General features: G+C 35.6%; 4 protein-coding genes and 1 non-coding gene across 8 annotated transcripts; 4 read left to right on the top strand and 1 right to left on the bottom strand.

Annotated features, from left to right (window-relative positions):
* Positions 1 to 1,222: 1,222 nt before the first annotated feature.
* LOC125205306 (serine carboxypeptidase-like 25) lies at positions 1,223 to 5,381 on the top strand. 2 transcript variants are annotated; one of them, XM_048104154.1, is made up of 8 exons: positions 1,223 to 1,566; positions 2,782 to 2,985; positions 3,293 to 3,468; positions 3,961 to 4,242; positions 4,459 to 4,595; positions 4,672 to 4,767; positions 4,878 to 4,967; positions 5,067 to 5,381. In XM_048104154.1, the coding sequence occupies exons 1-8, from the start codon at positions 1,296 to 1,298 to the stop codon at positions 5,098 to 5,100; spliced, it is 1,290 nt and encodes a 429-aa protein (XP_047960111.1). In that variant the 5' UTR covers positions 1,223 to 1,295; the 3' UTR covers positions 5,101 to 5,381. The 2 variants fall into 2 exon arrangements, with proteins under 2 accessions (XP_047960111.1, XP_047960110.1); XM_048104153.1 differs by having other exon boundaries at positions 1,225 to 1,566; positions 4,878 to 4,983.
* Positions 5,382 to 11,562: 6,181 nt separating this feature from the next.
* LOC125205958 (exocyst complex component EXO70E2) lies at positions 11,563 to 14,295 on the top strand. 2 transcript variants are annotated; one of them, XM_048105186.1, is made up of 2 exons: positions 11,563 to 11,807; positions 12,193 to 14,295. In XM_048105186.1, exon 2 carries the CDS (start codon positions 12,209 to 12,211, stop codon positions 14,168 to 14,170), a length of 1,962 nt encoding a protein of 653 aa, XP_047961143.1. In that variant the 5' UTR covers positions 11,563 to 11,807; positions 12,193 to 12,208; the 3' UTR covers positions 14,171 to 14,295. The 2 variants fall into 2 exon arrangements, with proteins under 2 accessions (XP_047961143.1, XP_047961144.1); XM_048105187.1 differs by having other exon boundaries at positions 12,225 to 14,295.
* An 893-nt stretch (positions 14,296 to 15,188) lies between these two features.
* Positions 15,189 to 17,868, top strand: LOC125207220 (glycine-rich RNA-binding protein 2, mitochondrial-like). The gene is made up of 5 exons (XM_048106467.1): positions 15,189 to 15,324; positions 16,126 to 16,272; positions 16,347 to 16,415; positions 16,675 to 16,781; positions 17,155 to 17,868. Exons 2-5 carry the CDS (start codon positions 16,134 to 16,136, stop codon positions 17,680 to 17,682), a joined length of 843 nt encoding a protein of 280 aa, XP_047962424.1. The 5' UTR covers positions 15,189 to 15,324; positions 16,126 to 16,133; the 3' UTR covers positions 17,683 to 17,868.
* Positions 17,869 to 18,436: 568 nt separating this feature from the next.
* Positions 18,437 to 23,897, bottom strand: LOC125205373 (protein RIK). Of its 2 annotated transcripts, XM_048104262.1 has the most exons (12): positions 23,736 to 23,897; positions 22,970 to 23,198; positions 22,660 to 22,758; positions 22,500 to 22,534; positions 22,348 to 22,423; positions 22,046 to 22,141; positions 21,883 to 21,969; positions 21,308 to 21,401; positions 21,103 to 21,220; positions 20,035 to 20,500; positions 19,005 to 19,236; positions 18,437 to 18,885 (listed from the first exon to the last, which is right to left on the bottom strand). In XM_048104262.1, exons 1-12 carry the CDS (start codon positions 23,801 to 23,803, stop codon positions 18,752 to 18,754), a joined length of 1,734 nt encoding a protein of 577 aa, XP_047960219.1. In that variant the 5' UTR covers positions 23,804 to 23,897; the 3' UTR covers positions 18,437 to 18,751. The 2 variants fall into 2 exon arrangements, with proteins under 2 accessions (XP_047960219.1, XP_047960220.1); XM_048104263.1 differs by lacking the exon at positions 18,437 to 18,885 and having other exon boundaries at positions 19,096 to 19,760.
* A 98-nt stretch (positions 23,898 to 23,995) lies between these two features.
* On the top strand, positions 23,996 to 24,068 carry TRNAA-UGC. The gene has a single exon. It is a non-coding gene; the product is annotated as a tRNA-Ala (tRNA).
* Positions 24,069 to 24,669: the final 601 nt, after the last annotated feature.

Raw genomic sequence — 24,669 nt, forward strand, 5'->3', positions numbered from 1 at the left:
ATGAAAAGGTCACGATATATACCTATCTCTGACATGTACTACGTAAACATGTGTATCAAGAGGTAATTTTGGGAGCATAAAGAAACAATTATTACGTGTATATAGTACTGCAATAATTGAAAATTGATAAAAAAAAATATTATACTAAAAAAAGGAGAAAACGATGAGTTGGAGATGAATGAGGGGTGGATGTGATGATGATCAAATAAAATTACTGATTCCTCCTCTAAAAACTACTTCATATATTCACTTTTTCGAAATTGTAGAAGGGAAAAAACTAGAAGGTTGGATTCACCATTAAATTTATAAGGAAAATCCCAATCCAAAAATTAAAATAACCACATTAAAATCATCTCTTGGCACAAGTTTTGCCTAAGTTCTTAATCAATTAATGCTTTCTTTTATTTTTAGTTTAAGTGAATTACTAGCTTTGCTAACTTCATGCGTTAATTGTTGGTGGGAGTGGTCGAGTGGGATTCTAATTATAGCTTTAAATATTAATCATTAGATAAATACATGCATATTTTTTATATTTTAACTAGCACTTTGTGCTTACTATTGCCATTAAATAGTTCCATCTTCCACAGAGTATTTCTTCAATTCACGTATATAGTGACTCTATATATAGAGTCCCAAAGGGCCAAACTAGCCCATGAATTTCACACACCAAAATAGGAAAAAAGAATATCCCATCAAATAATAAAATGAATTCATTATCTTGAAAACTAGCATTTTATGTGAAAATGCAAAATCATTGTACTCTGAAAATCATTTTTTCACACACATAGGATCTAAACCTTGACATATTCATCAAACAATAAGTTTAATTAATATACGTACTATAAACAATCAGCACGACTAAATGACTAAAAATGATTCTTCATTCGATATTTACAAGCCCTCACTTAACCCAATCCCCCACCACACATATTTGAGCCATCTTTCTTGAATCATTTCTCTACTCAATAAATACCCACATTTCCTTTCCTTAAACTATACACATCAATTAATTAAGATGATTCATGTACTACATGTTAGTATAGTTCATATATTTCTAGTTGGGCCATCTTGATCAACCCATGCTTAACATTCTAATACCATGATTACCAATTCACTCTCTTAGGATGAAGTTGAACCAAGAAAGTAGTAAGTTGGTGCACATTAATGGCATCATAAATTTATGTCACACACACATATAATAACACCTCCCCCCAAATATATACATGATCACATCTCCCACCTCTCACGCTTCTTCTCTCTCCACCAAAAATTAAAGGCAGCCAGCCATTTTGCTGATGGCTAGAAGAGAGAGAACAACCTTCACCTTCCTCCTCACCACCATTGCAGCACTTATCCTGCTAGTGCACGTTTCCGTGGCAACGCGTGCTGATGAGGAGGAAGAAGCCGACAGAATCGCAGCGCTCCCGGGCCAGCCGAAGGTCGGGTTCCACCAATTTTCCGGCTATGTCACCGTCAACGCTGCTGCCGGCCGCGCACTCTTCTACTGGCTCACGGAGGCGGTTGAGCACCCCGAGTCGAAGCCCCTTGTTGTTTGGCTCAACGGAGGTACGGTTTCACTACCACAAATTCATCTTATAAAAACGTAGAGTAGTTGACATAATTAAATTTTGTTTTCATGGGAATTTCTATTTACAGTCGCTTAATTTTAGCTGGGACACTAAGGATGAAGCATAGTATTTGGAAACATAAATCTTGAAATGAATAAGAAAAGTCTCTCTTTCTCTCTCACACACAAACACACACACACACAAAAGAAGTTTTGCATGGTGTGAGAAATAAATCATGCATTAAAGAAGGTAGGGCGGCAAACTTTTTGATTTTGTGACTGTTTCATCTCCTTATTTACTATTCATGTATTGCATTTTTACAATTTTACTATTCTTAATTTTTTGATTAAATAGAAATGAAAAATGAACCGACAAATTGGTTGAGCATTTGAAGAAAATCAAAGAAATCTCAGACCTTTTCTTGGCATTCATGGTTACCTAATCTTTGTTTTTCACTGACTAGTACATATATTTGTCTCATTGAAAACAAGCATGAAATTTAGGGTGATTTTTTTTTTCTAGCTCGGTGCATTATATTTGCTCATATTAATACACCGTTGCTTAGCTATTATGCAACATATAGATAATATAAATTAAAATAATACAGTACGTAACGTGTATATTGGATTTGAATGCTGGATTAGGTTTTTCAAAAATCAAACTTTTGCATGGAGTAAAATTTAAATAGAGTGAATAAATAAGGTGGAGAAGTCCTCATTTATTGGTATCCATCTGCCTATTACAGTTCTGCAGAATATTAAATTTGTCAGCATGCTTCCTGCACCAGGAAAGGATTAGGTTAGGTCATGCATAATTCATAAATCCTACTGTAATTAAAATTCTAAATATAGGATTATTAGAGAAGGATTCAAATGCAATTTTTTAGAACAATTTGGACTCATTTGAAAGTTAATTGGGTTGCAAAATATTGGCCTCAGAAAAAGGATGGAACTATTTGGCTAGGCCCACTTATCATGACCTAATTCGTGCAAACAGTAATACAGATTTGTAGCACTAGGCATGCACTAGGCTCATTTAATTTCTCGATAAATTGGGTTAGTTGGAAAAAAAAATCATGTAAATATGTTTTCTTTAATTTAGCAGCATTACTGACACTCTATAAATTTTCCAACAGTTGAAAAATTATGTGTATAGTAATTACGAAAAATTTCATAATTTTGCATTAAAGATGTAGTCGGTGTGTGTTAAATAGGGCCAGGATGTTCATCGGTGGGGTACGGTGCGTCGGAGGAGATCGGACCCTTCAGAATCAACAAAACCTCATCTGGTTTAAATCTGAACAAGTTTGCATGGAACAAATTAGCCAACTTACTCTTTTTAGAAACTCCAGCTGGCGTCGGTTTCTCTTACACCAACAGATCCTCCGACCTCTTCGACACCGGCGATCGCCGCACCGGTAATTCACTCACCAACTTCCCTAATTTATAGTTCAAGGGCGAACGCAGAAAAAAATATGATTAGAGGCTACGATTTCTAAATTTTGTTCTAAAGTTATATTTTTGGTGTTTTAGATCATTTCTAAGGGCTTTTATATAATAATTTACATTAATTTTAAAAATTTATAAAAGAAAATAGTTTAAAAAATATTTTTATTAAGGGCTTTATCCCTACCCTATTTCTACATGGGTCCGCCCATGTTATAGTGTACTTATTTGATTTTGCTTTTGAGGATTTTTTTTTTTTTTTTTTTTTTAATTTTGCAGCGAAGGATTCACTTCAATTTTTGGTGCGGTGGCTGGATCGATTCCCTCGCTACAAGAATCGTGAGATTTATTTGAGCGGCGAGAGCTATGCCGGCCACTATGTTCCTCAATTGGCTAAGCAAATTGTCGACTACAACGCCCATGCTAACCACAAAATTAACCTCAAGGGCTTCTTGGTAAAATCACATCCTCCATGTTATACTTTTTGCTTTGTCAATTGTCAAAAAAAATCTTAATGTTTAGTTAAATTCTGATTTGTTCCGTAATTTTCAAAATCAGTCAGAATTTTTTTTGAATTTGTTTGCAAAATCAGTAGAAAAAACCATAATTTATATTTTGGCTATTATATTATGTATAATTTCATTAGTAACTTTTTATATGTAATGGGGTGTGATAGTGTACTCCATTTGATGACTGCATGTACGCCAAAAAAGAATGATACTACTACAAAGAATCGGGTCACATATATAAATTGATTTGATTGGAAAATTTCGTACTAATGTGATATTTCCCTTTCGTAATGTAACATTCACGTGCAATATGCTACCATGAAGACGACAAGTAATTACAATTGGTTGATATATATTAATTTCGAGCATTAATTCCTAGTTGGAAAATGAAGGTATATTGTCAATTAATGAGAAGTTGTGAATCCTCCTCGAATGCAGGTGGGAAATGCGGTGACCGACAATCACTACGACAACCTTGGCACGGTGAACTACTGGTGGAGCCACGCCATGATCTCCGACAAGACCTATCGCCGGCTAATGAGCACGTGTGACTTTCAGCGCCAGAAGGAGTCCAACGAGTGCGAGTCCCTATATTACTATGCCATGGACCAAGAGTTTGGCAACATTGACCAGTATAACATCTATGCCCCACCCTGCTCCGTTAATAGCTCCCGCTCCACCTCTCGTCACACCATGCGCCTCCCCCACCATCCTCGCGCGGTAATCACATTTGACACTATAAAAATGGGATTTGGCGACGATTTAATTTTTGGATGACCAGTTTGCGCTGGTAAACAAAAGTTACCAGCGGATTTTTGGATATTACCAACAGATTTTTCTGTTGATAAATCCAGTCATCCACTCTAATTAAATTATGTATTTATTTTATTTTTGTTAGAATGTTTTTTAGTGTAATTTCTGGTTCTGTCACTGCAGGGTTTGATGAGACAGCTGGCGGGATACGACCCGTGCACGGAGAAATATGCGGAAATTTACTATAACAGGCCCGACGTGCAAAAGGCGCTTCATGCTAACGTAAGCGGACGGATTCCGTATGCATGGACTGCTTGCAGGTAAATTTTGTAATATTTGATTATTTTGTTTTGATGATTGAATTATTTGAATTAATATTGAAAATAATTGTTGCAGTGAGACTTTGAATCGAAATTGGAATGACTCGGATGCCTCAATTCTCCCTATATACAGAGAATTAATTGCAGCTGGATTGAGAATTTGGGTGTTTAGGTGAGCTTTTAGTGCTGTGTCAAGATATTTTCTGCAATTTCTTTTATTGTTTAAAAAATAATTTCCATAAATGGATTTTGTTAATTAATCATACATTATTTGTCTTGTAGTGGGGATGTGGATTCAGTTGTGCCAGTGACTGCAACAAGATATTCCTTAGCACAACTTAAGTTGGACACCAAAATCCCTTGGTACCCTTGGTATGTCAAGAAACAGGTAAGTGACATATGGAGTATTTAAATATAATTTCATGAATATAGAAATTTTTACAATTTGATTAATTTGAAATAATGAATTAGGTGGGAGGGTGGACTGAAGTGTACAAAGGGCTAACGTTTGCAACGGTGAGAGGGGCGGGTCACGAAGTGCCCATGTTCAAACCGAGAGCTGCGCTTCAGTTATTCGGATCGTTTTTGCAGGGGAAGCCCTTACCTAAATCGTGATTTGCAGTTTGACCTCGCCTTTTTCTTTTCTTTTCTTCGATTTGTGGTACCTCTAGTTTATGTTGATCTTGGCAAAAATCGCTGAGTTGTGTGATGAAGATCTAGAATATTTGGGCCTTAGTTTTCTTTGTCTTGAATTTCATTACGATAATTTGATTGGATTTTATGAAACTTGAATTGTTCAATTCAAATTTGAGGAGGACAAATTGAATTTGTAGGTCAGGAAAATACTTTTATTACTCATGTTATAACCATCTCATGTTGTTAGTTAAATACTCGTTAAATTTTCATATTGGATAATATCTTTGGACCTTATCATTTTTTGTGATTGGATAGCCCTACATAAATTTAGTCATTAATATATTATCATGAACTATTGCAAGAGACTCACTGAAAACAAGGCCCAATCCAAGTCTTTCTTGAAATTTTTAGTGCATAAGAGTTACTCATATACTTTCAAAATTTAATGTGTCATCTTTATCTTCATATTTTGATTCTGATGTCAAGTTTACCCAATCCAAGAGATGTTGGACAGTGTTTCTGTTTTTTATTTTTCCTTTTATTAAAAAAGATATATATAAGCGAAATGTAAAATTATTTCTTTCAACTAATGACTGTTTAAGGGATATGGAGATGTAATTACACTCGGTCGGCCTACTTGCTAATCCCTACTGATAGTAGATGTTTTTTACCTGAATCTTGGCGGTAAAACTGTTTATATACTCATATCAAGAAAGTGTTTTACAATAGGGCTATGTGGAACGGTAAACAAAAAAAAATCTTGCTTGCTTTCATTTAAGCATTCATTTAAAATTCCATAAATTTTAAATGTCAACACATTTTATTAAAATGTCACCACAAATATGTGTTGATATTTTAATGTGATCATGTTGAGATTCAGCTCAAATATAAATACGTGAAAAATAATATTGTACATTATTTTTGTAAAATACAAAAATAACTCTGACTGTGAGAATAAAAAATAAAGCAAATTTACATCACACAAAACAAAAAAACCTAAGTAATGTATAATTACCACTTCTCCTAATGAGATTTAAGATATTATTTATCAAAAGCTATAATTTAAGATTGCACTGGTGAGACACTTTCTAGTCGAGCTTCATTTCATCCCAATATAGTGACCCTATACACTAAAAACCCAAACCTTGAAATCTAAATCCTAAACCCTTAACTTTAAAATATACTCATCATGACCAACAAATGATCCATATATCAATAAAATTCTCCCTCTATCACAGTTCAATTTTACTTTGTTGATCACTTATCTATTTTGGAGGTTTTAGATATGTATTCGATATATTGCATTACATTGGGTCGGCCTACTTGCTAATCCTTATTGATAGTAGAGGTTTTTTTACCTGAATCTTGGCTGTAAATATGTTTATATACTCATATCAAGAAAGTGCCTTACAATAGGGCTATGTGAACGGTAAACCAAAAAAAATCTTGCTTGCATTCATTTAAGCATCTATTCACCCAATGGTATTATTTATTGGAGCCGAAAATTAAATTAAATTATTTATATTTTATTCATATAATTTAATATGCGCATTTAACTTATAATGTACAATGAACGTAACTAAGTAGAAACGTAGTAGAACAATGTAAAAGATTGTGCCACTAAAGTTGCAAGTCAATCAACGTTTGGTTCACTTTTACTACTCAAATCAATCTTCTTGTAATAGGAAAAAAGCTCAAAACATGTAGTACTATATTATTTATATATTTAAATACCATTATTCCATTTACATTATTATGATTATGCATTTAATTATTTAAATACCAATATTTTCATTAATCTCATCAATTCCAAAAATTAAAAATGAAATTGGCACTAAATAATATTAATTGTCAATCAATAAATTATTTGTCATTAATTTTGTGCATCTAATTTTATACTCCCTCCGTCCCAAGGAAGATGACCCCTTCTTTAGGTGGCACGAGATTTTATGCAGTTAATTTTTGTGTGTTAAGAGGAGAGAGTAAAATAAGAGAGAAAATAAAATAGAGATAAAGGTGTTTCCATTTTTAGTAATGGGTCATCTTGGTTGAGACAAACCAAAAAGGAAAATGGGTCATCTTTAATGGGACGGAGGGAGTAACAGTTTTTAGATATCATATTTATATTAAACGGCTAAGCTACCTCCTTAATAATTCTTTCAAGCCCATGATATATCCTACCACAACAACTTCATAAAGTAAATAATTTAACACAATTTGTTTATTATTAATTGTATTTATATATTAAATATACTAAAAATTGAATACAAATTTCACTAACTTTAAAATAAAAATATATTAAATATATTATTAACATTTAAAGATTACATAAAAAAAAACCACAATACTAATACTATAAAATAGCTAACATTATTATAAATATCATGTCATATGGAGTATTATATAGTTTTATTGTTATTATATGCATTTAAATTAACAACAATGACATTTTTTTTTTAATTTTCCCAACACTCTCCTTTTATATATGTATATAAAATATATATTTTTTGATATATTTTTTTTGAAATTATTAATAAATAAGTAGGAACGTTCATCTACATATAATCCCAGTACATGTGCCAATAAATCATTAATATATTTTGGGTGCATGTAAAAAAAAGTTAAGGACAACTAAAACACATAATCAAAAACCAAAAATAATAAAAGAAGGAAAAAAAAAATAGCACTCACCACTACAACAAATGCATGAACGCAATCCTCATTTCTACATTGTCTCTCTCCCTTCTCTTCCCTTCCATTGAAAAAAAAGGAGATAAGAGAGATAAACAATTGCAAATATAGTTGCGGAGTTGTCCTCTTTTGCTAGTATCCAAAGGATCCATCTTCTCGGATTGCAAATATAGTTTCGGTGTTAGCCTCTTTTGCTAGCCTCCAAAGGCTCAATCTTCTCGGATCACATATCCATTCTCGCCAAGCTCAAGTTCTCCATTATCAATCACTGCATGCTCTCCTGTTTATACATAAAAAGGTTGTCTATTGACTTGTTTGTTGTGTTAACATAAAGGACAACCCAACATATTTATAAGCCCAAAAAGTACTAATTAGGATAATTTTCCAAAATATTTCGCTGCTCATTTAAAAACAGAGAAGCCTTTATAATCCGGCTACGCACACATTTAAAAACAGAGAAGCATTTAAAAACAAACATAACGAAAAAGCATAAACTCACGACATTGGTTCTTTGGCTCTAGGAGCGGTAACTTCATAGACATGGATACAACGAACCTTGATAATCGAATCAGTTTTCGTTAGTTCTAGATCATTGAGCAAGGCGTGGAATAGTACCATGGTATCAACCTTGCTACTCATGGGAAGAACAAAAAGATGAAGTTTGAACTGTATAAGGTAAGTAGACATGTGTGAGTAGATCAAATGTCATATTTATAGGGTAAAAAATGAAATATGAGGCTCTTTTAAAACTTTTTAAATTCTCCACTTAGGTTAAATTCTCCACTTAGGTTTCTCTTTATTTGCATGTGTAAAAGATTGAATGGAGGCAAAATATTATATTTTTCCAAACAGGTGGGAGTTATTTTTTTGAATCGTTTCACACCTTCCATGGAATACAATATTATAACTATTAGTAACCGTTACTACACGTTCTTGGCTTCATGCACATTTATAAATAATTTAGAAATTATGATAATAATTATAGTAATATCCGCGTCAATTATAAAGCTGAATGATACATGTATGAACAAATGAACATAATTATTATCAACACAATTCTAGCGGTTACAAATTTTTTAAAAGTGTAACTGCCAAGCTAAATTTATTTTAAATCTTCATGGCATGCAGTTACAAAATGTGGAAGGCAACGTCTATACAGTAAGCGGTTTTATTCTTAAATGGCTAGATTATGATATCAGAAATTATAGCTTTAAGCTTAAATGGCTATTTCATAAATACCCCTAAAATTCTAATAGTTATTACATAAATACCCTCAAAACTCCCCTTTTATATGTGTATAGATATATAGGCACAATACACCAATTTCCAATCTGTTATGATTTTATCACAAAATTAAAGTTTAATTTGTCAAATTTCAAGATGTCGTAGATGCCAAGATTGCTTAAATTAACATAAAACCAAGTTTATCCAAGATTAGGTTTCTTCTTCATGTTAATTTAAAAAAACATAGATGATGAGCTCTCTCTTTCAGATTCATCCACTTGTGGTCGACAAATATGGGAAATGAGATCACTTGGTTTTTCTCTCTTTTTCATGAAGGCACCAATAGAGGTAGGGTCTATTTGCACAACTCTTTTGGTGTTTAAATATATATTTTAATATCTAATGTTATGTATTATTAAAATTAATATAAAAAAGATATATAATTTGTGGTTATTGATAAATCATCAAAAAGATGTATGGTTAAGTTGGGGGAATATTAAGATTTAAGAGTGCAGAAGAGAGGAAATTAAACTATTTAAATATTTAAAGTGATTGAAAAATACTACTACTGTATCTGTTTAGTTGCGGATGAACATGGATAGAAATAATGACATTTTGTGATTTAATTAATACTAATTCATACGTATGTGATGATACATTTCAAGGATTAGGGTCACGACACAATGCGTCACACATCAATGAAAATTACATGTAAAAAGTGGCTGGAAAAATTCACCTTTAATAAATTAAAATAAAATTGAAAATTAGTATTCCACTTCTCATATCAATTTTGAATTTTGGTGAATGGTGTAAAAGTTTTTATATGTACATGTGAATATCATTTGATTTAATTTGTTTGCTCTATAATGATTGTATGGTTGATCAAGCAGTCGTGCTTCGTTTCTTATTCAATTTCAATATTATAGTAGCAGTTAAACTATCGTTATATTTATACTATTGAAAACTCATTGACTTGACTTCAAATTGGATTAAAACAGTACCTGAAATTTGGTCAAAGTAAAAGCCAACCAACATTGAGAAATAATCTACTTAGTTCAATGGTTTAAGCTTTAATTTTGATACAAATTGGAGTGGTAGCTACGAAACCGTCATGGCCTCTTACTAATAAGAAATTAGACATTTTCATAAATAATTAAATCTCGACTTTGGTCTATTTTTAGGCTCTGACAATTTCAAGTAACAAACTGGTGTAATTTTGATAATTTGATTTTTATTTTTGGAGTCATCCTTGGCAACTTAAAAACTACTACCACTTTGAAAAATCAAGCCTTCTAATGGCATGCCACTTGGGGGAAGTCAAAATATTCAATCACGGAAGCTTCTTGATATATATTTTCATAGGAAATTATAGATATTTATAAATTCGGTCAAAATGTGTAACTTTTTTGAAGAATTAAAGAAGTTTTATATGGCCCACTCACTCTAAAAACAAACTTTTATAGCATTTGTTTTACTCTAAAGCACATAGATTTATTTGTATGTGAACGTCCAACTATCAAATTAATTATTGCTTTAATTAGAGAAGATTTTCAAACCGAATCCAATGTATAACTATTGAAATGAAACTAACTTAGCTGTTTTTCATAAATATTTCCCTCCAAGCCGACCAAATGAAAACCAAGGTTATTACTATATGTGTTACACACTACATAGTTTCTCACGTTGAATAAATCTCCCCCAGTTATGTCCCTAAAAATTTTAATACTCTATCCATCCTATAAAAATAAAAATATTTAAGACGATACAAGTTTTAATGTGTAATATAATAATCAATAAAGTAAGAAAGAAATAAAAAGAAAAAATTATTGGAGTATGTTAGTAGAAAATAAAACTTGCTTTATTCGAAAGAAAGAAGTTATGGAAAATTGAAATGAACTCTTTTTAATGGACAGAGGAAGTAAAAGCACTCCCTCGCAATAATAGACATTTTTTTTTCAACAGAACTATTAAGAAAAAGTATTTAATTTTCACTCCAAAAAAAAAAGTATTTAATTTATAAAATGAGAAGATAATAAAGTATAAAATAAAATAATAATCAAATACTAAAAAATTAAGAGTGAAATTGAAATAGAAAAGAGAGAAAAAATGTTAATTTGATTTAAAAAAGAAATAATGAAAATTAGAAATAATGAAAACATTTCAAAACGAACAAACTCCATATCAGTTGACACTTTTGTTTTGAGATATGTGCATACAGACAAGATTCAACGAATCCAAGATCCAAAAACAGATATCTATGCAGAGTCAGTTGAGGTTAAAACTAAACTAGAAAGTTCTAATTTCTAACCCAATCATCGAATCATTCGACTGTAAATTTTTACTTATATCACTGTTAGCCATTGTCTCCATCTCAAAAGCAAAAGCCAAGGCACGAATGTTTGAAATTGACTTTTTATTTGGTTGATCAAGTTGAGCTCCCTTTTCAAATAAATACTGATATATTCCACCAAGATATTATGGGACAGTCAAAAACAACTCAAAAAGCCCAGGAACACAGTTGCCACGAGGAAGCTGCAACAACAGTCACAGATTTTGGGGTTATTTTGCCCTTTTCTGCTTCAGATTTAATACAACGGAGATCCATTGATTAGCCACTAATTACTGTCCTTTTCAGCTTCATCAATTGCTAAGCCGCAAAGGGTCAGCTGGATTCTTCCTCTCTCTCTGTTTTTATCTCTCTTAAAGCTGCTGCAAGATTCATCCTTTTTAGTCTCTTTGCTCTTTTTGTTTGTGGGTAGTTTATATATGTGTAGCTACTTTGATACACTGGTTAAAAATTTGATCTTTGTGAGTATTTGCAGTCACCCTTTTTTAGATCTTCATGATTGCTGCTGCTGCTTAGTTTCCTGTAAACTGAGGAGCCATTTCTGTAAATTTGGGTGAAATTTGGGTGATTCATTGATATTTTTGGATTGGATATTTGGGGGTTTTATTGTCATCAAAATCACTTTATTGATTGGAATTTGTGGATTGGTGGTGGAGGCTTCATTTGGTGGGATTTTGTGAAGTTTCTTGATTTTTTTAGGGTTTTGTTTTGTGGTATGGGGGATTGCTCAGCTACAGAAGTAGTGATGATGGAAGCAGAAGAGGACTTGATTGCTTCAGCTCAGAAGATCATGAGAGCTTTGGAATCAGATATGAAGCTCTCTGATGATGCTAGAATTATTTTGGCAAATCTTGGCTCTCAGTTGAGCAGCTTAGCTATGGCTAGCGAAAGCCGGGATGTGGTGTCGGAGGAGGAAGGGGAGGAAGAGGGGATCGATGAGATCGAGCAGCAGCTCGATAGGATTCAAGAAAAGGTCATGAGTTGGGAGAATAATCAGTCTACTATGATATGGGATTGTAGCAGTGAAGAGGCTTATGATTATATGAAAGCTGTTGATGAGACTCGAAGGCTGGTCGAGGTTTTGGAGAGCAGGAGTGGTAGTGAGGACGGTGTTTCGCTGCGTAGGGCTCACGACGTTCTTCAGACTGCGATGGCTAGGCTTGAAGAGGAGTTCAGGCACTTGCTGGTTCAGAATAGGCAGCCTTTTGAGCCGGAGCATATGTCTTTTCGTTCGACTGAGGATGATCTGATTGAGGCCGGCTCTGTGATTTCCTCCGGGGATGATTCCTTAGAGGATGTTAGGGAGAGCATGGGCCGGAACTCAGAGGAGTACGCAGTGGAGCTCGTGAACCAGGATGTGGTTCATGACTTGAAGAGCATTGCTGGTTTGATGTTCGAGTCGGGTTACGAGAGGGAGTGCTCTCAGGTGTTTGTGAATGTCCAAAAGGATGCTTTGGATGACTGTCTCTTCAGTCTTGAAGTTGAGAAGCTGAGCATTGAGGATGTGTTGAAGATGGAGTGGAATGCGTTGAACTCGAAGATCAGGAGATGGATCCGGGTGATGAAGGTGTTCGTCCGCGTCTCCCTTGGTAGCGAGAAGCTGCTGGCGGATCAGATACTCGGGGAGCTCGGATCAGCCTGCTTCGCGGAGTCATCAAAATCCGCGATGCTGCAGCTTCTCAACTTCAGCGAGGCCATCACCATCGGGCCGCACCAACCGGAGAAGTTGATCCGGATTCTCGACATGTACGAGGTGCTCGACGATCTGATGCCGGACATCACAGCTCTGTACCCGGACGAGGCTGGATCCAGCATTAGGACCGAGTGCCAGGACGTGCTGGAGAGGCTAGGGGAGTGCGCGAAGACGACCTTCGTCGAGTTCGAGCACGCCGTGGCGTCCAACGTGTCGAGCAACGCGTTCCCGGGAGGCGGGGTCCACCCGCTCACTCGATACGTGATGAACTACTTCAAGGCTCTAATGGACTACAGGCGGACCCTAGACGTCGTGCTGAAGGGCCGTGACCAAGAGGATGATCCGGCCCCAGCCTCGCCCGATGCCAGTCCATCGGGTGAGGAGGAGGAGGATGGCAGCAGCGGGTCCTCGTCCGCCTCAGCCATGGCCGTGCACTTCAAGTCCCTGATCTCGATTCTCGAAGCCAACCTCGATGGGAAAGCGAAGCTATATAAGGAGGAATCTCTCCAACGCCTTTTCTTGATGAACAACATCCATTATATGGCTGAGAAGGTGAAAGGGTCCGATCTCCGCACCGTGCTAGGCGACGATTGGATCCGGAAACACAACTGGAAGTTCCAGCAGCACGCGATGAACTACGAGAGGGCCACGTGGAGCTCGATTCTCGCCCTATTGAGGGACGAGGGGTACCAAAACACGGGGTCATCGAGGAGTCTCAAGGAGAGGCTGCAGAGCTTCTACCTGTCGTTCGAGGAGGTGTACAAGAGCCAGACGGGGTGGTCGATCCCGGATGCTCAGCTACGAGACGACCTTCGGATCTCGACATCGCTGAAGGTGATCCAAGCGTACCGGACATATGTGGGGAGACACAGCAATCATATAAGTGAGAAACACATCAAATACAGTGCTGATGATTTGGAGGATTACCTTTTGGATCTTTTTGAAGGGTCACAGAAATCTTTGCATGGAAGCCATAGGAAATGATGATGTAAAGATAGTGATTTTTTGAGTTAGATGAAATTAAACCATTCCATTCTATATGTATATCTAAGAGCTTTTATCCTGTTTTTTTGCTTGTGTGTATCAAATACTTTGATTTTTGAGAATTAGTTTTGTGCTCATTTCTTGATTTTATTTTATCCATGAGTTGATACTGTCATAAATGTCATGTTTAAGTATGGTCCCATATTTTCTTGTCCTCAATACATGTCTAATTTAATAGTAAGATCTCTAATTTTTGTAGATAAACATTATAAATCTTGATTCTTAGTATGTAATTATAATATTTGGGTGATATATTTTTGAAATTGAGTGACATTTAGATGATATCAGAATCGAATCTCTTATCGTACAGTGTGTATATGGTCTGGGACAAACCAATCGAAGTCGAGGGACATGTAATGTCTTGGAGAAAAATATGGAGCAATCCTCAGTGTATAGTGTATAGACATGGACAAAGAGCGGTTCATCGGGGGCTAACGTCGGTGCAAAGGGTACGGACAAGGAGCGACTCATACTTTCAAAACAAAGAGTTATATGAATGAATCGAGATTATGAGAATATGTAGATATAAGACTATATAATTGAGGAGAGTTTAACTTGATTTGATAAACGCTGCTCATAATAACAAGATACATTTTCTTTCCCGACGTCCATCTCATAAAACTTTATGATTAACGTGCTTATCAAATGTTAATTATGTGATGGATGACCCAGCTCTACTAACTTTTATCCGAAAGTGTGTGAATGAAGACAAAAAAAAATTGTTTTGATATGCGGTGATAATTTCACTACACATTTTTTTACACTTATATTTCTCTACATTTTTTTAATCCAAGCCTAGTAAAAACGGGACAAATATTTTTGCGGACAGCAGGCTAATAATTTTTTTACAAAACATATTTTATTTGTCCGAAAAAAATTGAACATTAAATCAAGACATTTACACCGCCAAGTAATAGTTTATTTTATCGTAGAGTCGAAAACATATTTTCGGTAATCCAACGGCCCAAATCCAAACGGCACATTGTATGGGTGTACACTCTCTCACACACGATTACAGCTAACAAGGCTAAAACCCTTGCGATTTGCGAAGTAGCAGACACTCGAAGCTGTTCTTCATTTTCGGCATCTCTCTGGTAAAATCCTGCGCCCCTTTTTCATAATTTCTGTCACAGTTCACTATCCTTTGTTGATTCACCGACGATTTGCCTCTCGAATATTCGTTTCTCACGCGGACGAGGTTTTAGGGTTTGCGATTTTGTATGAATTATTTCTGATCCTAAAAATTGGGAGTTTTGTTTATGGCCAATCGTCCAATCTAGGGCTATTGTTTTTTGTGTTTCTCGTTTTGGATATGTGGAAATGTATGATTGTGTGAGTGGAGTGAACTTTTATGCATTTTTTTTGTGCTATGGCAGTGTGAGCATGTATGGTTGACTAGTTTTGAGGAAACTGCATTTTTATGGTTAGATTTCGATTTTTTTTATTGATTTCTAATGGAATGTGTTTATAAACACAGAAAAAAATATATGCTTCCTGGTCTCCCTGTTATTCTTCTCCTTTCTGTTCCTGAAAAAGGGATCTGAATTTGTTCTAAATAAACTTGATACTATTAGTACAATTTAAGTTGGATATTCAACTGTAGATTGCCTGTGTAAGATCCAAAGACTATTTTCTGGCTATTTTGAATGAAGTCTCAGAAAATTGTAGGATTATATGTAAATAGTTAAATTGATTCACTGTCTACGCTGTTAATGATCTCGACTATTGAATTACTTAGTTCCACAACTGCAGGACATAACAAATTGAGAAAAAAATCAACAGAGCTTCTTTTTCTTATACTTGTTGGTGAATGGTTAAATGAACATATATTCAATTGTCTTGTGCACTTTCCTTCACTTATTCTATTTCTGTTCTTGTTCTTTCCTTTTTTTTAGGTTAGACAATGGCATTTCTGAACAGAGTGGGCAATGTTCTAAAACAAGCTGTCAGCAAGCATGTTAGTTCACAATATCTGGCTCCGAGTGCCTCGATTTTTCAGGCAGTGAGGAGCATGTCTACCTCTGCAAAGCTCTTTGTTGGAGGTACAATAGTTGTATTTTCTGTGATGAACTCTTTTCCTAAGTCTTCTTTTATGAAATTCCGTATATCATCGCAGGCCTCTCTTATAGCACTGATGACACTAGTTTACAAGAAGCTTTTTCCCAGTATGGAGAAGTGGTCGAAGGTACTGCCTTCCTAGTAAACTTGATGTACTCATGACTCGTGTACATATTCATTTTACTTGGTATGCTTGCTACATATATTTATGAAGTTACTGAATAAGAACATTTGTGGTGGTAAATACTATTTTATCAACTGAATTACTTTAGTGTGATGGACTCCTGTGTTTTATTTGTACGCAGAAGCTCCATGTAGTGGCATTGTCTTGACATTTTGTTTTTACAAATTCAACTTTTGTAAACCTTTTTTCTTCAATATTGCAGCTAGAGTTATTCTAGACCGTGAGACTGGTAGATCCCGAGGATTCGGCTTTATTACCTTCACTTCAACTGAGGCCGCTAGTAGCGCCATTCAGGCATTTGATGGCCAGGTACTTAGCTCTGTTTTTGTTAACCTTCCACTAAGATGTATTGCACTCTCTAGAATTCTTAGTAGTTATCTGTGTTGAATTAATGGTAATCAGTATTTACTACAAAGTTGGTAACTGAAGCTATCTTTATCTGATTATAGATTTTTACCTTCCATGTTTTTAATAGGTTATCTTAGATTGCTTTCCTAGTTGCCATTTCTTGTTACCAGTAAAATACATGTATGGACATTAAGTATGCCTAAAGGTTGTTTTGGTTTTACTTAGTGTTCTGTAAGCTGAATGTAATATTATCAGTTCAGGACTAAGATGGATAAACTTGAGCTAAACTGATCTTATGTGCATGGAATTGTGAAACTAATGATGAACTTGCCAGGATCTACATGGACGAAGGGTTAGGGTGAATTATGCTACTGAAAAACCTCGTGGTGGTGGTTTTGGAGGCGGATATGGTGGTGGTGGTGGGGGTTATGGAGGTGGGGGATATGGTGGTGGTGGAGGGGGATATGGTGGTGGAGGATATTCTGGTGGTGGGGGTTACGGAGGTGGACAGGGTGGTAACTATGGGCGCGGAGGATACCAAAGTGGTGGAGGTGGATATGGTGGTGGCAACCAATATCCTAGTCAAAGTGGTGGATTTGGTGGTTCTGGTAACTACCCTAGTGGAGGAGAAGGTGCCTTTGGTGGTGGTGGTAACTCTGTACAAGCTGATGGAAACTACAGCTCTAGTGGACAAACTGGCTTTTCTTCCTTCTCAGATTTTGGGACAACTGGAGGTGCTGGTGAAATTCCCGAAGCAGTGGGTGGTCAAACAGAAGCTGGAGACGTAGGTTTTGGGCAGGACAGTTTCGGTAAGGAGGACAATGAGGAGGAGCCCAGTGATTATGCCAACACTCAGAAATGAAGACGCTACCAATAATTGTAGGAGTGGTTGTCTCATAATGTGGAAATAAGTTGAAATTTTTCACTTTCTTGTGTCCCCAATACTCGGGTGCCATCATATATGCTTCTTCATTCCCATTTCAGTAGACTTGTTGCAAGAAGGTGTTTCACGAACTTTTTTTGAGTTTAAGTGGATTATTTTTCTGAATGTGTAGGTTTTCCTTCTCATCTTTAAGGAGAAATCTTCTTGGATTCTTGGGTTATACCTATTATCTAATGCCGTGATTACTTTGCATTCAACTCCTAGCATGTACCATTTGCTCATTGCAATGACATGTGACTTGTGTAATGACTTAAAAACTTGGCGAGTAAAATGTTTTTCTGTTATGTTGGTGTTAATTCCTATCTCTATTTCGATCTTAATATGAATATCATCTTATCTTTTTGAAGTAGTACTCTCTTCATTGCAACGTAGTTGCAGTATTTCTTTAGGAAATGTGATTTGAACAATGAATGTGTTAAATGTTAAATTGTAGAAAATTAAGTACATGAGAAAATAACGTATGCGAGAAAAAGAGAGTTAAAATGTGAGTGAGAATAAAGTATATCAAAAAAAGAAATTATTCAAACTACGTTGGGACATCTCAAAAAGAAATATAATTCAACTATCTTGGGACGATAAGAGAAAATTAAGTAAAGAGAGTGATATTTGTATTTTAAAATAGTTCACTTTTAATGTAACAATTGAAAAATAAAAACGTGTTACTAAATGTATGTATATCAACAAAATCATTATATAACTGCATTTTTCGTTGTGAAATTTACTCATCTGAATTTTCTTATACAAACAACCAAAATCCAACAGTGGGTGTGAACCAGTAACACATTCCTGGTTGTCCATGAGATCCAATTACGTTTCATGAGATGTGTATAAATTAACCAATTTTAAACCGTGACTCTCACACTGGCCCATAAAAGTTTTTGGTCTGGCCGGCAAGCAACGTATCCTTCAGTCAGTCTGCGTCACTTAAAAAAGGAGAATGTAGTCTTGTGGACCATATGACTGCTGCGGTCATGGATCGAATCATACTTCAAACAGCCCAGAAAGGTTTTGGTTTCGGAGGGGAACTTGAACATTCTTTTAACACCTCTTGTGGCGTCTCTCTCAGGTCTTCATTGTCGTCGTCATCATCATCTCCATATTCCATTAACTTGATTAGAGTATCTAGCACAGCATCATATTAGAGGAAATGATAATAAAAACATATGTATAAAAAGAAGCTATACAATCCTGGAAATATGATAACGAAGATGATAAAGATAAAAGCTAAAAATGTAAGTTACCAGGGACAGTTTCATGTGTAGATCTGTGGGTCTCATGGCCATTTACATGCAGTTGTCGCGGTGTTGAGTCGAACTTTGGTGGGGGAGGAGGTGGCAGTAAACTCTTAGGAGGAGGAGGCGGCATTTTAGAAGATGATGAATTCTTAGAATCTCGAACAGCTGAAATATCTCTTACACCTACATGTGAAGTTAGTTCACGTGGCATGGGAAATTCGGATCCCTGTATTTTCTTCTGGGAAAGCATATAACAACATATCCCTCAAGTTAGCAAATATAAGGTGTCATAAACCATGTACACAAATAGCAATGCAAGTATAAACCAGAATTTCTGCCTCAAATATAAATATAGGAAATGGGAAAACTCAGTATTCAAGCTTCTACACTAAAGAAGGAATGCAATCTTTATACGCACACCGAGGTATACATGGGGGGGACAAGTAACGGAAGATACTTCAAACATGGTTTTGAAACATGATGATTGGTTTATATGAAAAGCCAGAGCACTACTCTATATATCCGGGCAACTACAAGAGAACTTGAGTTCAAATATATTTTTTGAAAAGTAAGTTGCAGAAACAGCTGATCATTTCATTCAGATGACATAAATAGATATTAACCAATAAGCAGATTCTCGACCAGCACCAGAAAGATGCAATGGAACAGCATAAAGTATCACATTCCATGTCAATTTAGCACCCTGTCAAACATGCAAATCTCCAATATCCTGTAAGCTTCATAGAAGGTCAGTGAAAATACCTGGAATAAGCAAGTAATATAGATTAGAAGAAAACAACACATAATAGGACCCAAATTCAAAAGTAAGGAAAGTTTTATTCCAAATCATGTATTTACATATTTGACTTGAGAGTCGAGACACAAAACATAAGCTAGTTTAGAAAAGCTACTGACAAAATGCAGTGGTGAAAGTAAACGCAGCCATTGATATTATCAACCTATTACACTGAAGCTTTGGACAAGTAAATGCCTTGTATTCCCCCTACATTACTGTAGTTAGCAGAAAAGGTGATACCTGATTTATGCTTGCAGGACCTTTTGCAGCAGCAGGCAACTCCTGAAACTTCCGTCTTTGGGAACGTTTATCATTTGCAAGGGAGGGCACCTCTCTTGGTGGGTCTATGCTTGTGCTTGTTGTTGTGATAGCAGGAGATATTGTAGCAGTAACTGGTGAAGTCGTGTGCTTAAGGGCTAAAGCAACTTGTTGCAAAGGCGTCGTTTGGGGATATATTCCACCATAACCAATATAGCTTGTTCCACTTGTCAAACCGTGAGGATAGCAAGTGTTTGTCTGAGGTAGTGCAGAATTTGGCAATCCAGATTGAGATACTGAACCCTGAGAGGCAACAATGCTTAAACCAGACGTAGTTGCCGTGAAAGCAGGTATATTATTGAGTTTTGATGCATTTCCAGGACTGTTGACCCCAGCTTGCAACTGAGGTGGAGGTGGAACAGCACCATACACCTTACATGAAGATATCCTTTATCATAAAAACCATGCCAGTTAGTAATCTGAAATAATCATAATAAAAACCCTCTTCCAGTTGTTAATTCAAAAAATTGGGCACACATAGGATGCATGTCTAACTCGTTTGTGTGTATCCATCAAGAAACCATAGCAAGCCAATAATAACTTCAACAGTGAAAACAAATATCATTCCAGTTGTTTCTCATAACATTCAAGATTCACAGTATGCATACATAACTTGGTTTGTTCTAATACCCATCTATGTAGATGAGAACCAAGAGTACTATATGATATATCTTTCTAATATTATTCATCAGTTATTTTAATTTTTTAGGGGAGGGTTTTTTTAATTTCCCCCTGTCTATAATATGAGAAAATAGTACTATATCAACGATTGAAAACATGCAGGAAGGATATGAAGCTTAGTTTCATCTTGACATGGAATGAGGAAGACTCTTATCAATATCTCTTATACACAAGCAGATGAGGTTGGAGGCTGTAGACAGATACAGAAAAATGCATAATAGCTACAGCATTATTACAGACTTCTGTTATTGGCAAAGTCCTCAATCCATCTTATGATCTTAAACACAATCACCACTTAAATCTAATTACCTAGATGAACCAAACTCAGCACAAATTGTATCCAAAAGATTTTCTGCCAAGAGCTTAGCACGTTCAAGAAGTTTTGCATCATTGCTTGACAAGAACAAATGCAAAGGTTGTTGCGTTTCTGCAGGCAGGGAAAAACATAAGAACAAATACCACGGACATGGAAATGAAAATGGAAATGCCAACAAAACTGGACCACAATAACAACCTTCACACTGTCCATTTTCAGCAACCCCAGATCGCTGTCCTCTTAGTGAGACAGTTGCTCCTGTTTCATTCATAATGTGGTTTACATACTGGTCCTGCATATACAAAACCCAACCAGCAGCAACAGAAAAGAATCTCTCCCGATTTGATGGAGATGTCAGAAAAAGCTTCAGACATTAGATACTTTTATTTTGAAATAGGTTATTGAACAAATCTAGCTAAAAACATGCATGCGGTAAGAGAAACATACAAAAATATATATTAAACCTAAGATCCATCCAAATCATGTATCCGAAAACCCCTTGCTTGGAAGTCGAATAATGAGACAGACAATTGCCAAAAGAAGAAACAAAATAAGAGACAGATGATTGAGGTACTGGAAAAATTGTGGAACTTTTTCCACAAAGAAGTGACACCATTCATTTTCTACTATATGTAAAGGACACCGACCACAAACACTTACTTACAAAAGACACAGAAAGAAGCAGAATGGAGGAAAACAAACAGGGAAACAAAATGAAGAGCAAAATATTAGGCGAAGAAAAATCAGTGTGAATGATTGAAGGAAAATCTCACATTTGGGCCACGGATGCGAGAAGCGATGTCCACTGATGGGTCTACCTCAAATCCCAAAAAGATACAGGTACTTAATAAATGATCAACCTGGAACAGTAATCATAAAGTTGGTCAGAGGAATATGAATCATATAGCTTGAAAAATCACTGAGGATCAGACTTACCTTAACTCCATTGTTTGCATTTGGTTGTTTCAGCATTTCATCCACCATTGCAGCAGCATGATCAACTGCTCTAATTCGTTCTGCTGTTGTTTCTAACTGAAGGCACATTATGACATATCATCACAAAAATATACCAAAAGAAAGTGAAGAGGAAATCAAGTATCAAAAGAAAGGCAATGCTCAAAGCACTATTTACAATAACATACTCCAATTGCTGTGATTTCATGACAGCATTGAAAAACCATCACTTATCAATTACCTTCAGTGAATTCTCTGATCACACAAAAAATTGAAGTACTTACATGTGAGGCTGCGGATATGTGGAGATATAGAGGTCTCTCACCATTAGGTGGTGCATTAGGTGGGTGATATTTCCCCCTGTATACATTAAAAAACAGATGATATAAGTTAAAGCAAAGTAAAAGGAAATAAAATTACTTGCAGGCCTATGTACCGAGTGATTACTACAGCTCCAGTGCTCTTCTGAATCTGAAAATTGCACAAAAATAATCAACTCTGGATCAATAAAAAACCAGTCTTGTGCATCTTTAAATTCTGGTAGATGTTTATTCTTCAAATGTCCTAGGTTACTAAGCAAAAACATTCATAGTTACCTCTTCCTGAGTTTGGCGCTTTGTAAGCCTATACCGGATAGCCGAGTCAGCATCGTTTATAATAATTTCTCTAGCTATTAGTTCGTCTTGGATTTTCGGCTATAATGAAAAAGGCATACAGTTGTGAGCAATCATGCACATTCAATGGATCTCCAAGTGAATGGCGTGAAAATTTCAAGCAAATGACGACTAAAAATTGGGTTTGGTTCATTAGTAGAAACCAAAGAAAAGGATGAGAAACAACAAGAACTCTGCAGCACTTGCAAGGATCAATACATGATGTCTTCTTGAAAACTAAACATAGACTTACTTGGACTAGCTTTTGGATGATGGAAGCAGCATGTTGCTGCAAAGGCACCTGAATAACTTGTAGAGCGTTGGCGTTAGAAGTGGAAAAGGGGATTGCAAGAGGAGCCCCTGGTACTAAGGAGACAGCAGGCATGGGCAGATATCCCATGTTAGCTAGTGGGAGTATCCCTGGAACTGCTACTCCAGCAGAAAGCAATGATTCGTCCGGCTGATCCCACTTTCTCTTTCTTCTACAAAAGAACATGTCGTTAAAACCTCAGCAGCTCTCACGTGGGATGCAATCTTACGACATTGTAGGTTTATCAATGGCCTATACAGCTATACTAGCATTCTATGAAATCAAATCATAAACTCAAAGATGCATACCCCAAGAAACAGTCGGCATAAAATTTCATCTAAGATATCATAAAAAGCCAACAATGTCCCCATAACTTTACCCCTTCAAATCATTTTTCACATCTAAATTCTAAAATACGAAAATACTAAATATAAAATAAAATAAAAAACCTCTCCTCTACAGAGTTCTTTCTGTTTTTCAATCCCAAATTTGGTGCTAGGACATCGACCTTCATCAGCATATCAGTAAAAAAGTTATTGACTTCTTGTTGTCGATACATTAACTAAGGTTTCCGATCTATTTGCTCAAATCACACATAATAACGAAATTAATATGTTTGGAAGAAAGAGTAATAAGAGTCGTAATTAAACATATACTATATGTAGATGAGCAATTGAAGTAAAACGAGAAGAAAATCAAAGCAGCGGACCTTTGTTTGGTGACCGATGAATCAGATTCCGATGATGACGCAACCCTAGGGCAACTGTCCTCCGTCATTGGATTAATCCGTTCACCGTAACTGATTGGATTTTAGGTTGAAATTGCGCGATAATTAGTCTCTCCCTTTCTACGCCAGTCTGTGTTGTGTGAAAAAACGTAGAACAATTCGCGGGTTTAAGAAGATGCACTCATATTTATTGCAAATATTACTATAGTATTAAAATATTAAACCTACTTACTTAAGCAACTGGGGATGTAGCTCAAATGGTAGAGCGCTCGCTTTGCATGCGAGAGGCACGGGGTTCGATCCCCCGCATCTCCATTGACTCATTAAAAAATAAAAATTTATTTTAAATAGGATAAATGAGTGGATTACTTTTTTTATTATTGTCATCATATTTTTAAAACTCATTTTTTGAGCGAATGTTTTTTTTGAAAACATCAATAGATTATCAAATTTTAAATTGTTATATGAAAACGTGATTGAACCATTAATATTGATAGCCCAAATAAGAAAAGTTTAAATATTGAATTTCCTATTTGATATCGATATTTAACACATATGATTAGGGATGTCAATCGGGTCAGTTCAACGGGCTTCGGGTCGATCGGGTTGTGATTTTTTGGGGTTTTAAAAGTTCAACACTAACCCTAAAAGCTCGGATTTAGGGCTTGTCCAAGGGGTTAATCGGGTTGCTACCGATAAAATGAGTGGATTACTTTTTTTATTATTGTCATCATATTTCTAAAACTCATTTTTTGAGCGAATGTTTTTTTTTTAAAACATCAATAGATTATAAAATTTTGAATTGTTATATGAAAACGTGATTGAACCATTAATATTGATAGACCAAATAAGAAAAGTTTAAATATTGAATTTCCTATTTGATATCGATATTTAACACATATGATTAGGGATGTCA

This window comes from Salvia hispanica, chromosome 2, assembly GCF_023119035.1.
Source record: "Salvia hispanica cultivar TCC Black 2014 chromosome 2, UniMelb_Shisp_WGS_1.0, whole genome shotgun sequence".
Classification (NCBI taxonomy): Eukaryota; Viridiplantae; Streptophyta; class Magnoliopsida; order Lamiales; family Lamiaceae; genus Salvia; species Salvia hispanica.